The sequence below is a fragment of the Ambystoma mexicanum genome, chromosome 1p (genome assembly GCF_040938575.1).
Source record: "Ambystoma mexicanum isolate Mex_15411 chromosome 1p, UKY_AmexF1_1, whole genome shotgun sequence".
Lineage (NCBI taxonomy): Eukaryota > Metazoa > Chordata > Amphibia > Caudata > Ambystomatidae > Ambystoma > Ambystoma mexicanum.
Genome location: NC_090921.1, coordinates 845,119,364 through 845,137,129, shown reverse-complemented (window position 1 = coordinate 845,137,129; position 17,766 = coordinate 845,119,364). Strand labels below are relative to the sequence as shown.

The 17,766-nt window shown below is 48.0% G+C and overlaps 1 protein-coding gene across 2 annotated transcripts in view; it reads left to right on the top strand.

Annotated features, from left to right (window-relative positions):
- Positions 1-17,766, top strand: part of CDYL2 (chromodomain Y like 2) — a 990,342-nt gene that overhangs the window by 127,039 nt on the left and 845,537 nt on the right. For both annotated transcript variants that reach the window (XM_069652860.1, XM_069652864.1), the window contains exon 3: positions 1,056-1,273. In XM_069652860.1, coding sequence (XP_069508961.1) covers positions 1,056-1,273 — 218 coding nt within the window. The remainder of the gene's footprint in view (positions 1-1,055; positions 1,274-17,766) is intronic.

The following is a 17,766-nucleotide window of genomic DNA, read 5'->3' as shown; positions in this document are numbered from 1 at the left end:
AACAAACATTGGCAACAATTCTAGAACAAAGGGAAGTTTCTGTGGAAGTTAGCAGCGTGGGCCTCTCCCGTCAGCTCTTGGGCCTGTTCAAATTTCCCCTTCAGACTTGTGAACCATGTGGAACATACCAAACACTGCATGGCTTTGCAGGCCCCATGCTTCGATTCTGGCTACAAAAATGGTGTCTCCTTATATACGTGCACTAAATCTAAACATCTAAATTTTGCATAACATTATTGTGTCCCCCCTTGTCTATCACAGGTCTTCCAATGGGACTTGCCTCACACTAAAGCGCCTAGGTGGGTGGGATGGGGTTATTCCCTTCCCAACAGAACCCGAACTCTCAGTTTACAATAGTTTCAGAAAAATGTGCCCTAGTTTGGCAATTAAACTGGGCTTTGAAATTCCATGTTGCCCCTTTTGCCCCTGCTATAGAATTGTCTGTAAATGTATATTGTTTGTAAAAGAAATGAGTCACACGTACACTTTTTTTTTTCCCCCCATCTCATGAAACGTACTTTCAACAAACCATTAAATGTACTTTGCAGTTTGATTTTCTGGAACGGTCTCCCATACATTTCTTTGAAATTACTTTGAGATGTATGCATTTGTGGGTTAAGAGGTGAAAGGGGGTGGTGAAGGGTTTAGGATCAGGGTTTTAATGATGGAGTAAGGTGAACTGGAGGGAAACACACCATGAAAATAAAATGAAAAAATAAACTATTTTTAAGTAATTTCCACCAAATAAATTACCACAAAGTAATTTACTTCGTGGAAATGATATGGAACCTCTAAAACGTTTATTTTGTTTACTTTTCTGGTTCAATAGTACAGCAAAATGTACAATTACATACCATTAACGAAGGTAGAGACCCCCACCTACCCACCCACCTGTCAATAAGTTTGCTTATAGATGTGTGTATGCTGATGGAGGACATTTTGTTTTTCCTATGGCTCCGACCTTCATTTATAATTCTAGATGTTTTCTTGTTTTTCTTTTTCTAACTGTGCCCAATTCACTTTGCTCAATTCAATGATAATTTCTGTGTTTTAAGGTTCTTCACTTCCAAATGGAGGGATTCATCTACACAGCCCGGTTAAAAGAAAACTTGAAGTGGATAAAGATTATGTTTTCGATAAGAGACTAAGGTATAGTGTTCGACAGAATGAAACTAGCTGCCGGTTCCGAGACATTGTGGTGAGGAAAGAAGAGGGTTTTACACACATCCTACTGTCTAGTCAAACATCTGACAACAATGCCTTAACGCCAGAGGTAACTACCTTATAATTTAATGTAGTGTAACAATAAAACGTTATAACCACCAAGTTAAAGCATATACAAACTGGACTCTTCATGTCCTCCAAGGTTTAAAGATTCAGAATTGTCATGTATGTTAAGCTATTTAAATGTTTTTATTGTTGGATACATTTTTTAAGTATGCTAATTTCCTGGATATTGGTCAATAATTACAGGGTATTTCATTTCACCAGCTATCTCTAATTTTGAATGCATCCTTGTTTAGTGGTTCTTTGAAGCCCACTCTTGTGAACATGCTTCTGGAAAGGTCTTAGATTTGCATATTAAGAAATGAGAGGTTTTCTTTTCTGTTTTGGCACGTACAGTAGGTGTCTCTTTAGCGAAATTCTATTGCGTTTGTGGACCACTTCAGAACAGGATGTGGGCAGAACCAACCCATTGTCACTTGAGAGCTGTCACTCAGGATATTTTTCTTGAGAGATCCTTAATAGAGTATTTTAAGCAGACGTCATTCAGGATTTGATGCTGAAGGGCAAGCACAAGGTATTAACGTTCCCAGTCCCAAATCTTTCCCATATAGGGCACCTTCTCCCAAGACTGTCCCTCTTGTCATGTCTTTCCGACCCTTGATTTCAATTGCGTTATTCCTCTCGCGCCCATCTTTCCGTTGTCCTATCTTGCCCCTTGCAATTCCCCTTATACACATTGTCATTCCCTCTTTCAGTTCCCTGGACACTTCTGTGTAATTGCACCTCCTTGTTGCTTATTTTATGCTGTACTTCTATAATCCATTGGAGCTTCCTGTAAGGGAAGGCACTTTTTTAAATGCCCTTCTACAGAAACATGATAAATATATCCCAAATGTCTTCAAAATTAAAATAGGACGTTTCCATGTTCAAGTTATCTGTAGAACCTGCAATCAAGTGCATTCCCTGCAGGAGGCAACAAATAATTATGCTTGGGTAATATGTATTTAAATAGTATTCTTCTCTTTCCTTTTCTCACACACAAAATAAAAAATGTTAATCTGCACTACTGAAATGACAGAGCTTTCTATAGGGAAGAGTAGACTCCTGAACGACTCTAGGGATTTTTCCATATTCTTTTAATGAACCTCCCCACGTCCAATGGACATGGAGAACCTGGAGCATGGAGAGGTTTTTTTATTTTTTTATTATTTGTTAATTTATTCCACAGCACCAAGGAGAACATGCACATCAACATTTGTTTGCGATCCCACACCATCAACATAGAATGACATTGCCCCTATCCCGCCCCCGGCATCACAAAGTGGGTCCTCATTTTCAGTTTCATTGGGTCAGGCCAGGCTCTGAGTGTTCGCTGGTTGAGTGGAGGGCTCTTGCGATCAGACGCAGTTTATATGTTGGGGCTGGGAAGTTCTGGTCATAGTCCAATAGTGGTGTCCAGATGTTCAGGAAGCGGTGGAGAAGACCCGCAGTGACCTTTTCTGCTATTAGGATGTCCCAGATTTTGATCCACCAGAGGGTTGTCAAGGGGCCCTCCGCGGACTTCCAAGTGCATGCTACCATGATCTTGGCTGCCAGCAGGAGTTGGGTTATCAGTGCTGCCCTCCGACCTGTCCTCGGGTAGGCATCTGGGATCGGGATCCCTAGGAGAACCTGCTCGGGGGTCAGTGGGATCGTTGTTTGGGTGATATCTTTTATTGTAGCCAGGCATTGGGTCCAGAACTCTCTTACCCTGGGGTATGACAACCACATTTGAAAATAGGACCCTGGAAGGCCGCAGCGGCGCCAGCATTGTGGGTCCAGAGCCTGTTGAAAGTGGTGAAGGTGGTGGGGAGGGAAGTACCAGCGCAACACTAGTTTGTGGGCGCTTTCCCGGTTGGTGATGCAAGGGGAGGCTGTACGCGTCCTTGTCCAGATGTCTGTCCAGGTATGGCCCTCTATACTGTGGCCCAGGTCTGCTTCCCACTGAGTCATGTAAGAGGGCTTGACGCGAAAAGAGTCCTCCTGTAATAGTTTGTAGAGGGCCGAGATCTTCCCCCGGGCTGGCGGGTCAGTTACTGTAAGTTCCAGTGGGGCGGGGGCTCAGGTTGCTGCTGCTCGCGTCTGGAGGTGGGTGCACCAGTGCCTCAGTTGGGCATAGGTGAACCTGTCTGTTTCTGTTAGATGAAAAGCTTGCTTGCATTGTTCGAATGTATTGGGAGTGTCCCCCTCGAAGAGTTGTCCCAGGGTCTTGAGACCACCCGATACCCAGTTTCCAAAGTTTTTGGGGCAGGCGACCGGGGAAAAGGCTGGGTTGAGGAAAATAGGGGAGAGGGAGCACAGTTCCCCAGGAATGTTCATGCGTCTGCGGGCCCAATCCCAGGCCTTCATTGATTGTTTTATGGAGGCAGCATATCTGGTCAGGCTCGGCGTAGGGAGGAGGGGATGAATGGTAAGAAGCGGAGAGGGAGAGCGAGGCGGGTCTATTCGATCTCCACTCACTTTGGGTGCCCCAGGGCGAGTCCCCATGCCTGGAAGTGGGCCAGTTGTGCTGCTATTTGGTATTTACGAAGGTCCGGAACACCTAATCCGCCCAGTTTCGAGCTACCCATCACAGTTCTTCGGGGAATACGTGCTTTCTTCTCTTTCCAAGTAAAGTCAATTATTTTCCATTGAAGCCGCTGCAGCGGGGAGAGCGGGATTGAGATGGGGGGAGAAGAGCAGGCGTAGAGAAACCGTGGGAGAAGGTTCATCTTACATGCTGTAATGCGGCCTAGGAGAGAGATTTCTTGTGATTGCCAGCAGGTTAGGTTCCTTTCCAGTTCTTCAAAGAGGGGAGGAAAGTTTGTTTGGTATACTTTTGCTGGGTGGGCGGGGATCTGAACCCCTAAGTATGGAATAGACTTGGTACTCCACTGGAACGGGCTTTGTCGCTCTAGGTTTGCCCTTTCGTCTGGGCTCAGTCCTACCCCTAGGGCCATGACTTTTTCCAAAGTTGATTGCAAACCCTGCCACTCTCCCACATCCTGGAACTCGGTTAAGGCCGTCTTCATGGAGGTCGCGATGTTGCTGATGTTCAGTAGCACGTTGTCTGCGTAGAGCGCAATTTTATGTTGCGTGGGGCCTATCTGCAGGCCTTTGATCCCGGGGTTTTGGCGAATCTGCTGGGCCAAGGGCTCCATGGCTAGGGCAAAAAGCAGGGGGACAGAGGGCAGCCCTGTCTTGTTCCAGGGAGGCCAAAAGTAAATCAATTCTGGAGAAGGTGTGGTGTACATATGAGTAGAAAGAGAAGTCTTTTACTTCTGGGTACAACACTCTTCAGGTGTCGATGTTTAGCGTCTGAAACGGGTGGAGCAGTTCCGTTGCTAGCTTTATGTCCCTGGGGGATGGAGGATGCGATCTGTCTTCAAAGGGGTCCGGGGCTTCATTAAAGTCACCCCCTATGACGACCTGCCCTTCAATGAATAGGAGCAGGGGACTCCGCCACGTCCCGATAGAATCCTTCCTGATGATTATTCGGGGCATAAGCCGAGATGAGGGTGTAGAGTTGGCCAAAGATGAGGCATTTATTTGCAACAAAGCGGCCCTCCTGGCATCTAGCATATCCAGAATTTGCAGGTTCAAGTTCTTCGCCAAGAGAATGGCCGTGCTGCCCTTTTTGGTGTCGTTGGATGCCAGATATTGTAGAGGGAAAGATCTGCTGCATAGACAAGAGAAGTCTGCTGGCACCAGATGAGTCTCCTGCAAAAAAGCTACAGAGGATCCCTCATCTTGTAGCAATTGTAGAATAGATTTCCTCTTCGGGGTGGGGGGGGGGGGGTTTAGGCCGCTGACATTTAAGGTGGTGAACTTCAGTTTCCAGTGTGGGGGCAGGTCTTCCGTGTTGTCTCGCCGTGTGGGGAGGGGCAGGGTCAGCCATAGCCATGGGAAGTATGCTCTGTTGGGTTCTCCTTAGGCTGGGGTTTTTGAAGAGGCCTCCAAAGGGAGGCACAAACTTCCAACTTAGACCTCTAACCGGGGGGCAACAATATGGCGAGGGGGACCGATTTTAATCCTTCGGTGGGGCCCCTCACCATCCAGGCTAACAGTAGCCAACATGGTAGAAATTCTCTCCAAGGGTAATAAGGTGACATCCACCTTGGAGGAGGGTATGGACCGCAAGGGGTCTGCCGCTGGCTTAGGGGAGCTTAAGTGGTTCCTATGCTATGTAATCTTTGGGAGTGTCCTTAATCATCATTTGGGTTTGCGGCTTCTCTGTACTCTTGTCCAGGGCGTCTGTCTCAGCTTGGGGGAGGTTGTGTCTGGGGCAGGGCTAGTTTGGCTAGGGAGAGCGGCCCTGTGCCCTCAGAGCGGGGGGGGCCGGGCGCAGGATTCATGCTGTGTGATGGAGGTGGCTAATGGTTTGAGGGGTGCCCTGGTGAGTGAATTGTAGTGCTGTGGGGAATAGCCATCGGTAACGGATCTGTTGGTCTCGGAGGAAGAGAGTGAGTGGATGGAGCATTCTGCGCTTCTGCAGCGTTAGAGGAGAGATGTCCTGGAAAATCTGGAGTGGAGAGCCCTGGAAAGATAGTTCATCACTTGATCAGCCTATCGCTGAGATGGCCTCCTTGGTGGTATAAAAGTGAACTCTTGTGAGTACATCCGGAGAAGAGTCCATGTCGGTTCCTCGGCGGAGGCGCAGTCTGTGGGTATGATCAATTAGGAGCTGAGCCTCGTCCAGATTCGGCAGCAGAGACTGACAGAAATTGCTTATGTACTCAGGGAGCTCCTCGTCAGGGACTGGTGAGGGCACCCCTCTGATGCGCAGGTTATTGCGTTGGGAGCGACTTTCCATAGCTTTGTTTGAATTCGAGGATTTCGGTTCTGTCCATTAATGTCTGGATGGAGCGTTGCATATCCGTGAGTGAGTTAGAGTGGTCGAAGGCTAGTTCCTCAGCTTCCCCCACCCTGTGTTCGATGCTGGTGATCCGTTGCTCTGTTTGCTCTAGTTTTGCAGTGAGTTCCGTCATACAGGATCTAAATAACGATTTGATGTCGGACATGAAGGCCTGGAGGTCCTCTTTGGTTGCAAGGGTCCCTTTGTCTTCGGTGGCCTTCTGGGGTGTAAGTTTGGGGAGATCTGTTTTCTTTCCTTTCTACGAAGCTGGCAGCATAGTGGAGATGTCCGCAGATTTAGAGGGTTTCGGAGCTTTGGCCATTGCTTCGAGGTGAGGGGGCGACTCCTGGTGAGTTTGCAACAAGTCGGCGTATGGGCCTGTGGAGAGGGCGCCAGATGACTCACTGGCAGATACGCAATCGCTGCCAAGAATCACGGGATCTGGGGGTTGCGGTGGCAGGGGAGGTAGAGTGGACCGGGGCACCCCAGGAAGTTGAGTGGGTAGGGTGTTCTTCTTTGCCTTCTGGTAGTAATGGTGTTGCCTTGATAAAGAGGGCACAGGGGACAACCAGGAGTAAGGTGGTTACAAGCTCATGACTCACCAACTGCCGCAGGAATCCGGGGTGTGGGAGGCGGTGGCAGGCTCCTCCCGGCTGATGAAGATGGAAGATGGAAGGTGGGCAGGGGCGCCCCAGGAGGCTGAAGGAGGCGACACTCCCACTGTTGGGGGAAAACAGCAGTGGTTCCAGGGGCCTCGGATTCCCAGGGAGGCTAGCATGTTTAGTCAGGCAGGGGGGCTGTTCTAGTGGGCCCCAGTGGGGGTTGTTTCGCTCATCCCCCATGGCGGCCCCCAGGGGGAGGCAGGTGACAGATCGGGCCGCAGCTGACAGCAGAGGCGACACAGAGGAGGGAGTACATCTTCAAGGAGCCCCGGAATGGAGCCTAAGGCACAGCAAGTTGAGCAAACCACGTGTAGTGGGGGCTATTGGGAGTTTGTGCCTCCTTCTCAAGTGCCGAGGCCGCATTCAGTTGGTGGCAAGGAGCCCCCCCTCCAGGAAGGCAACTAGCGATTGTGGGCTCACCGCCCTTGTCCCCAGCAGGGAGGCGCAGGCGTCTCATTTCAGAGTCATGCTTCTTGGGATGTCATCAGCAAGGTGGATATTTGGGCCATTCCATCAGCCTTCTATAAGCACTACTCACTGGACACCAGCTCCAGACATGATGCAGAGTTTAGTCAGGTGGTTCTGAAGAAACTTTTTGCTTATATATATATATATATATATATTTCTGAGGCTTGTGGAATCTGCTTAGATCACATGCTGTGCATAGGCCGACATCTTGTGGAAGCTGCGGAGTATTACAGTTTGTTTTTCGAAAATCGAAAATGGGCGTCGACACAGGCGTGCCAGTAATACTATCCCTAGTGTGACGTCCACTGTACCCAAGATCCCTCACGCGTCTAGGATCCTCAGATTGTTTTTTTCCGCCATACTGGTCGGAAGCATCTTGCGGAGTTCCCTGGCCTTAGCCATACTTTTGCTGTTATTATAATTATAATTCTTATTCATTCCCTTCCCCACCCCAACGTCGACCCTCGACCTCGACGACGGCTGGAGAAGTCATCGACCGTCGACTGCTGCACGACGGATCTGGGCCTCGGAAGGCCGCTGGCCTCGGCCCGGGCCTAGTAGGCCGCTGGCCTCGGCCCTTACAAGTAGGGAGAGTGGGGGGTGGTACATACTCTTCACTCTTGATATATAGTTACATTTTATATATTCCTACACTTAGCAGCCCGCTGCTTTAAGGTGCGTATGGAGGGTACCCCTTTTCAATTCTGCCCCAAGTGCAATCGCAAATACCCTTGGGTCGACAGGCACGCCACGTGCAATCTCTGCTTGCCAAGGGATCACCCCGAAGCGAACTGCAGAGCGTGTAGTAGGTTTAAACCTAAGACACTTAAGGACCGTTCGACAAAGCGTTGGGCCCACCACGCCAGGCAGGAGGCCATGGCAGCGGAGGGCGCCTTCAGCGATGGCAGCGACGCCGTACTTTCGGACGGCGAGGGCATTACGGCGTCGAAAGACAGCCGGCGAGCGCAGGTCCCCGACCTCGGAAGGTCGTCCGGCAGGGCGGCTATGGGGAAGACCCCCGGCGACGCAAGCGCTACACACCTAACACACACTAAACACACTAAGACCAACCGGACCTCGACGACGTCGACTTCACGGAAAGAGGCACAAAAAGAACGGTCCGACTCGGTGTCCTCTGGGCGCTCTCGATCGAGATCACCTCACGACGCAAGGCAATCATCCACTCTTGCCAAGAGTGCCTCGCTACACACATTAACGGAAGTTCGATCGTCGGGAGACGAAGACGACTTCCACCCCCAGGCCGCGCTCCAAGATACCGAGACCGCGGTTAACACCAGTGAGGCCCCACGAAAGCACACAGATACCTCTCCAGACCCTCAGCGCCAGGCGTCGAAAGTCTCTGGGGCCTCCAAGGGACAGGGAAAACATTTTTCCACGCACGGGGAGGGGGGGAAGCAGCGGAAAGCACAGCCTTCCACTCCTGTAAAGCCATCCTCTCACCCTAGGCAGACAAGCAAACACAAGTCTACCCTTGAAAAGTCCCATAAATCATCACCTACTAAAGTAATACCCTGTTCCAGGGAATGGTCCAGTGAAGACATAGACAGGGTTATGTCTAGGATGTCTTCCTTGGCTGATTTTTATGATAAGAACCCAGAACATTTTCTTTCATATAACCCTCAAGGGGCCACACCCTCAGGCTCCTCCGATCCTATCCCGCTAAGTAAAAAGCCCCGGTTCGAAAGACCTGAACCCCTCGAGGTTCAGCCTTACTCCATTCCATATTCTACTCCACTCCCCAGTTACCAGGGACAAGTTTTCCCTGAAGAGGACCAGGAGTTTGAATTTATGGAAGAACAAACCGGGACAGATTACCTTGCAGAGGATGAGGACCTGGAGGAGGGAGAAAATGAGCAGGAAATTTACAGAGTAGATTCCCCAGTACAAAGCGAAGCCCCAGTTACCGACTCTCCAGTTGATAACCAGCCCCTCCTCAACGAGGTTCTCGCTCGAGCAGCGGAACATTTCCACATCGACACCCACGGTGTACAGGAGGAAAGGGACTTCGCGGAGGAGTTTGTAGGAGAAAGGAGACCGGTCGCTCAGACCATCCCTATCCTCAAGTCCATCCAACGAAGAATAGATCCTTCCCTGGTGAATCCTAACCTCACCAGAGCTGTCAACCCCAGAATTGAAAAGATTTTCCGGGCAGCCCAGTCTGACCCTCTGTATATAAGGGGACATCTTAAACCAGATTCCCTAGTGGTTACCAACACTAGAAAAAGGGCTGGCACGCCCTTATCTTCATCAGAAGCTCCTCCCGACAAGGAGAGCAAAAAACTTTACGGGTTTGGCAGGAAGGTAGCCTCAACGTCCGCCTACCAAGCAAGGATTGCGAATTCCACCACCCTGTTGGCTAGTTACAATTGCCATCAATGGGAAGAAGTCGCGGCGCTCATTGCCTCTGCTCCAGAACCGTTAAAGGGCCAGCTGGCTCGGATCTCGGCAGAGGGGAGAGCCGTGTCTGGTTGCATTTTAAAAGCAACTTTCGACGCCGCTGACAACGCAGGGAGATTGATAGCAGAGGGTACGGTTATCAAGAGACATGCGTGGTTACGGCAGTCGGGATTCAAGACAGAAACCCAGGCTTCTTTAATAGACAAGCCAGTGGAACCCGACCTATTGTTTGGGAAAGCGGTCGAAGACGCACTTAAAAATGCCAAAGATGAATATGAGACTCTCAAATCCCTTGGCCAGCTTACCAACAAACCCCCTAACCAGAGGGGGAACAGTAATTTTCGTCGCCCACGCGGCCAAAATTCACAAAGAGGCAACTATGCCCAGGGACAGGGTACACAATGGAATAACAACCAGCAGTCTACCCAGAGTTACGGCAGGGGTAACAAGAGAGGTCGTGGAAGAGGCAGAGGCAGCCCCAACAAGGGAGGTGGCACGCCTCCACCAAAACAGTGACGCTCAGTTCAGGGTCCCTTGTCACGCAACCCCAGTAGGGGGACGCATTTCCACCTTCACCCAAGCTTGGGAAGGGATCACCTCAGACAGATGGGTGCTGTCAACAGTATCCGCAGGATATTGTATAGAACTACTGCAGCGTCCCCGGAACCATCCTCCACGACAAAGAGTGCACTCCCTAGAGCATCAAAGGATCCTTCTCGAGGAGATCGCCATTCTGCTAGAAAAGGACGCGATAGAACTCGTCCCAGGACACCAGGTAAACAAGGGTATCTATTCAATTTACTTCCTTGTGCCAAAGAAAGATTTGACAATGCGCCCAGTATTGGATTTACGGCCTGCCAACAAGTATGTCAAGCCCCAAAAATTCCGTATGACCACGCTACAAGAGGTAATCCCCCTCCTAAAAAAGGGGGATTACATGGCAACCTTGGATATGAAAGATGCTTATTTTCATATTTCCATGCTCCCAGCGCACAGAAAGTACTTACGCTTCAAGGTGGACAGTCGCCACTACCAATTCAAGGTACTGCCCTTCGGGATAGCTTCAGCACCAAGGGTATTCACCAAGGTACTGGCGGTGGCAGCTGCACACCTACGCAGGGAGGCAATCCCGGTGTACCCTTATCTGGACGACTGGCTCATAACGGGGGAAACCCCAGGAATTTGCAGGTCAAACATTCAGAGGACTATCGACCTCCTCCACGAATTAGGCTTCTCTATCAACGAGAAAAAGTCAAGTCTGGTGCCAAGCACCTCAAAACAGTTTCTAGGAGCTATCCTAGATACTCAGAAAGGATTGACCTTCCCTTCGGAAGAGAGAATTCGGAATATACTTCGGCAAATTCCGCATTATCAGTCAGGTCAACAGATAACAGTACGCAAAGCTATGCGGTTACTGGGCATGATGGCGTCATGCATTTACCTGGTCCCCCACGCGCGTCTGCGCATGCGTCCCATGCAAGAATGGTTGGCGAAACAGTGGTCTCAGGCAAGTGGTCAGTGGGACGATCTAGTGGTCGTTTCGCCAACACTCGTACAGAGCCTACACTGGTGGACAAGAGAGAATCTCGCAAAGGGGAAACCCTTTTACGATCCCGAAGTACAAGCCGTGGTGACTACAGATGCATGCCTGACTGGGTGGGGAGCTCACCATCTCCACCACACAGCTCAGGGTCTCTGGTCTCACTCAGTAGCCAAGAACCACATCAATCTGCTAGAGCTTCTGGCAGTATTCCGAGCGCTAAAGGCCTTCGAGCCCCATCTACTGAACTTGTCGGTGCAGATCAGGACGGACAGCACGACAGCCATGTTCTATCTGAACAAGCAAGGGGGGACTCGTTCGCCAAATCTGTCCAAGCTTGCCCAGAAAATATGGATATGGGCACTCAGACGGAACATCTTCCTGTCATCACAACATGTTCCAGGGGAGCTCAATTCCCTAGCGGATGCTCTAAGCAGAGACTCCCTCCCAGAAGAACACGAATGGGTCCTTCACAGAAACGTAGTAGAAGATCTCTTCTCTCAGTGGGGTTTCCCCACTATAGACCTATTCGCCACAAGCGAAAACAAACAATGCCCAGGATTTGCATCCAGGTTCCCCCAGCCAGACTCCCAAGGGAATGCCCTGTGGATGAACTGGTCAGGGATGTTTGCGTACGCTTTTCCACCAACTCCTCTCATCAGGAAAGTGGTGTACAAAATGAACAAGGAATCGATGACGCTCATCCTAGTTGCTCCCATGTGGGCGAGACAACCATGGTTTCCACACCTACGCAGGATGGCGGTGTGCGAGCCCATCAGACTCCCAGCCTGGTACAACCTACTGTCCCAGCAACAGGGTCAAACAGTGCATCAGGAACCCAACTCTATGAACCTAGCAGCATGGCTCCTGAAGTCATAGAGTTTGGACATCTCAAATTACCACAGAGGTGTATGGACATTCTAAAAGAGTCCAGGAAACCAAATACAAGGCACTGTTACTTTGATAAGTGGAAAAGATTCGTTATCTGGTGCCAGAATAAACAAATCAACCCGGTTGATTGCACTCCTTCCAACGTTGTGACATACATGCTCCACCTGCTGGATGCAGGGTTGGTTTTTAACTCGCTGAAAGTACACCTGGCAGCCCTCTCGGCTTACACCACATCCCATAACAAGGTCTCGTGGTGGAAAGTACCAGTGGTTAAAGCCTTCATGGAAGGAGTAAAGAGACTTCACCCTCCTATTTCGAACCCACCGCCAGGATGGGACCTCAACGTGGTGCTAGCTAAGCTCATGGGAACCCCATTCGAACCCATGCATAAAAGTAGTCTCAAACACCTGACTTATAAAACGGCCTTCTTAGTAGCCATTACCTCCATAAGAAGGGTCAGTGGCATTCAGGCTCTGTCAGTGCAGGATCCTTTCTTTACTATCCACAAGGACAAACTGGTTTTACGCACACACCCTAGGTTCTCACCTAAATTCATATCCAAGTTCCATGTAAACCAGTCCATCGAGCTTCCGGCTTTCTTCCAAAACCCGCAAAGCTCGGCTGAGGTGAAACTACACACCCTAGATGTGCGTAGGGCGGTCCTATACTATGTAAATAAAACCAGACCGCTAAGGAAAACAGATCAACTGTTTGTCTCCGTAGCTACAGGCAGAGAGGGGGATCGCGTCTCTAAGGGCGCTATCTCGAAGTGGATTATCAACTGTATACAGCTGTGTTACTCTCTTTCTGAAAAGACTCTGCCTTTTACGCCAAGGGCCCACTCTACTAGAGGCATTGGTGCCACTCTGGCTTTCATTGCAAATGTTCCCCTCGACACCATTTGCAAAGCAGCTACTTGGAGCTCTATTCACACTTTTACTCAGCATTACTGCATTGACACTCATTCCAAGACAGATACACAAGTGGGACAAGCGGTTCTAAGACACCTGTTTGCTCATGACCCTTCTCACATCCCACCTCCTTCTTCTGGTACTGCTCGCTAATCTATGCACAGCATGTGATCTAAGCAGATTCCACAAGCCTCAGAAGGGATACATTACTCACCGTAATCGTATTTCTGATGCTTGTATCTGCTTAGATTCACATGCGACCCACCCTTCCTCCCCTCCGAGAGAAGGCGCATGATTGCTTGTAGTCTTACCTTTCTGTCTATCTGCTTGGATTATCTGTACTCACGCTACTCCTCATGCTTCCTCATGTCAGAAAAAATACAATCTGAGGATCCTAGACGCGTGAGGGATCTTGGGTACAGTGGACGTCACACTAGGGATAGTATTACTGGCACGCCTGTGTCGACGCCCATTTTCGATTTTCGAAAAACAAACTGTAATACTCCGCAGCTTCCACAAGATGTCGGCCTATGCACAGCATGTGAATCTAAGCAGATACAAGCATCAGAAATACGATTACGGTGAGTAATGTATCCCATATATATATATATATATATATATATATATATATATATATATATATATATATATAATGAGGCAGGTTTCACAGCTCCAGCCTATGTTCTTGTTCGGTGGAATCACCCACAAGGATGGAAGAAAGGGGACGGGACATATGAGTAATTAAAGTTACTCACCGTAGTGATGAGTACTCAGTCCTTGGTCCCCTTTCCTCCATATGCCCCACCCACCTTCCCCTGCTAGTATGCCGTGTTGAAAGGGCACTGAGGTGAGGTGCTGGAGGGTGGGGCCTCACCGGAGCGTTGCCATGCCCTACGCTATACTAAACTTAACGGGGAAGCTAAATATTTCCATGTCAAAAGTTGGAGGACGCCCTCAAAGATGTAGGAAAGGGGACTAAGGACTATGAGTACTTTAGTGACTATCAAGCCGGTCAAGTGGCACAGCGAGTAGAGCGCTCGCTTTGACATCAGTGCAGAGCCTGCGAACGCAGGTTCGAATCCCGGCAGCGCCAAACTCAGCGTTTCATCCTTCCGAGGTCGATAAATGAGCACCACACACCGTGGGTAATAATAAGCAGCGCTCAGATACCTGAGGGTTTGTAGCGCTATATAAATGCCAAATTATTATTATTATTATTATTATGGTGAGTAACTTTAATTTCTAGCACAGATTTCTGATGAGTTCTAGTGTGGAAAATTGGTACTTGTTTGAAATGTTCAAAGGTTAAAAGGAAGAGGAGAGTGCCTTAACGTGCTTAAAATACTGAATTTAAGTGGGTATTTCCCCTTCCTCCTCTTCACAACCTACCTGGGGGTAGCAGGCTTTTTTGTTTATTACTTTTTTTTTCAATAACGGGCTGAAACTACTTTTTTAGAATATTTTGTAAAGTTGGATAAAAGGTCACAGGCATATAGTTCTGAAAGGGAGCACATGCGAGTCCAGAACTTCAAATGCCATTTTGCCACATTACAGGAGCATTTCTTTGAAGAAAATAATGCTCTCATCAAAATGTATGTGCAATAGGACCATTAGATGAGAGCATGCACATGTATGCCTGATTGAATGCGCCACCACAAAAAAACGGTCTTAAATAAAAGTATACAATACCCAACACATGTTTTACATTATGTGGGAGGTGATATTATTGCACACTTCAAATATAGTGCTAGAATATGTAGCTAGTGTGCAGAAAGATGGATACTCTGGGCACAAGGTTCCAGTATATCTGAGTTGCTCAAATGAGAACTCTAATAGATTTTGTTAGGATATTCAATGATAACATTTACAATAGTGTTTTGAAATTTGTTCAGCACAATGTGCCAATTTATCAGTATTTCCATTTCTATTGCCAGGCCAGTTCTAAACTGCCCCAGCTAATTGCCTACTCGTTTTTTTCCTTCTCATTCTGTACAAAGTTTAAACACAAAGATATGTTCATTCTAGATTCTGCAAAAAGTGGTATGCACTTTCACAGAAAATAACCATGTCGGTTCCAAAAATCAGATGCCAGAGTTGCCCCAGTTAAGCTTATTATTGGCCTGGTTTTCACACTGCGCTCAGAAGTTGACCATGCAAATCTTGCATTGACACAAGAAAATGACCATGTCTTTCACAATATACATATTACTTAGTTTACTTTTTTATTTACTTACAGAAAGACTTCACCTAATTGTGCAAATTCTATTAATTCATTCTTATAATCTGCTGAATAAAATATACATTTTGAGGGCTTTCTGGGATAATTAAATGTGTGTTTGAGTGCAAGGTCCAATGCCAATTACTTTGATTTTGGAAAAAGGGGTTTTGAGAGCAAGGGGGAATTTCAAGAGCTGGTTAAATGTGAATAATCAACTGTCTTAATTGTCTGGTATCTGTGCACGGCCCTAATAAGTGGATGCATGTAATGAGAACAATACTTTAAGCAAATTACATAGATATGTTAAAGTAAAAACATAAAAATTTGAAGGTGATATGATGAAAGCAAGTAAAAAGGAACCGGGTTGTGAACACCGTCCAAGTTACAAGGGGCGTTACACAAAAGTGTCCGGAGGAGGTTGTTGTAATCCTTGACTTTCCAAAACAGTTGTGGCTTTTGTACAAGGCTAAGACACACTTAGAATCAACGCAACCAATGTTACATTCAGTTCTTTATTGTGGCTATTTTTATGAACACAACTATGGCCCTCATTACGACCCAGGCGGTAAGTTACCGCCTGGGTCGTACCCTTACCACCATGGTGTAAACTATGTTTACACCATGGTGGATGGCGGATTTACCGCCCCATTCCAAGGTGAGTGGGGCGGTAAAGCCCCATTTCCCATTTTACCCTTCCCCATTCCCATTTTTGCCCCATAGGGCATAATGGGAATGGGGAAAGGCGCTAATTACGCCACCGTAAATTACGGTGGCGTAATTAGCACCAAGGTCCCTTTGCGGCATGGGTTTTAACGCCTGCAAAAAGCAGGCGTTAAAATCACCATCCCGCAAAGGGACCTTGGAATCAGGCGTTAAGGGTCGGCGCCGTAAACCCCTTAACGCCTGGGTCCTAATGAGGGCCTATATCTAGATACGGGACATTTCCGAAACAATGCATTAACCTTGGTAGTGCCACCATTTTTAGCAACGCCGCCTTTCCTGCCTTTGACAGGGGCAGTTTACCACAAAAATCCATTGATTTCATTAGCCCTTCTTTTGCCTGTATTGTGTTGAATTCGTGTTCTGATTTAGGATCATGGCAGGGGGAGAGCTGGCAACTCCTCCTCTGCCAGAGTCACCATCTCAGCCAATGGGAATAGACATGACTTGCCCTTATTTATTCTGATCCCGGTCAGTGTGCCATAATTGTCCAGTATTTCTAGCACATATTGTAGATTTACTGTCGGGTTGCACAGGTATAATAATGTATCGTCTGCATACATTGATACTATATGCCTCACCCCGTTTATTGCTATTCCAGCATCACTGTATTCCTGCCTCATATAGGCTGATATGGGTTACATCGCGATTATATACAGCATAGGGGACAGAGGACACCCTGGCATCATACATTTATACACTTGCCATTTGTCGGAATACGTGGCCCCTGTCTTGACCCTAGCCATCGGTTTAGTGTATATTAACTGTACCCACTTCATCTGTTGCGACCTTATACCCATCTTGACCATAGTGGCATAAAACCAATCCCAATGTACAGAATCGAATGCCTTGGTCGCGTCTAAGAAAGCTACAGCACACTGGTACTCGCTGTTTCTAGTGCTATAAATAACATGGTGTAAGCATCGCATATTCTCTAATATTTCTCCCCAGGACATATCCCGCCTGGTCTTGATTGATCAGCGTGGTTATTACTTTCCAAAGTATGCATGCCAAGATTGCAGTTAGGATCTTCCTGTCCTAGTTCAATAGGGACACTGGTCTGTAGGAGCCGCAATCTGTGTTTACCTTCTTTGGCTTTAGTAGTGGGATCATCATGACTACCCTCCTGCTATCAGGGAGGATACTTACTTCATATGCCTCGTTATACACCCTGGCGAGAAGTGGCGCCGGCATGTCCGTGTAGGCCTTATAAAATGTGCCTGTCAGTCCGTCTTTGCCTAGGGCTTTCCCTGTAGGCAATGTTCTTTAGTGGCCAAGACTTCTTACAGGGTTATAGGCTCTTCTAACATGTTTGATAGAGTGTCTAGATGTGGCAGGGCGATGAGGTCTAGGGCATCCTGTATCACTCTCTTTATCCAACACTGTAGCTGTACTTATGGCTTCCTTCAGTTCCTCAAAGGCCTCAGTCATTTATTTGGTCTGATCAGTGTCTTTGTTCCCCTTTGTGCTTCTTTCAGTGTGCCCACTAGTGGCCTTGTGTATGTGAAGTAGTCAAATACTCATGCTCTGCAGTAATTGCACAACCCCAGGAACTGCTGCATTTCCCTTACTGTCATGGGCGGGGATGTGTTATGTATTGTCTCTGCTCTCCTTGGGGCAATTTGTTGGCCGTCCTTGGATATCATCTGTCCAATGTATAGGACCTCCTTCTGACAGTACTGTAGTTTAGCTTTGTCCACCTTGTACCCCTTGTCAGCTAACATTGTCAGCATGTGCACTGAGTCGTCTGTGCACTGCTCTTCTGTCTCACGGCAAATCAAAATCTCATCTACATACTGCAAAACTGTGCTTTCTGTCTCCGTTAGATCCATCTGTAT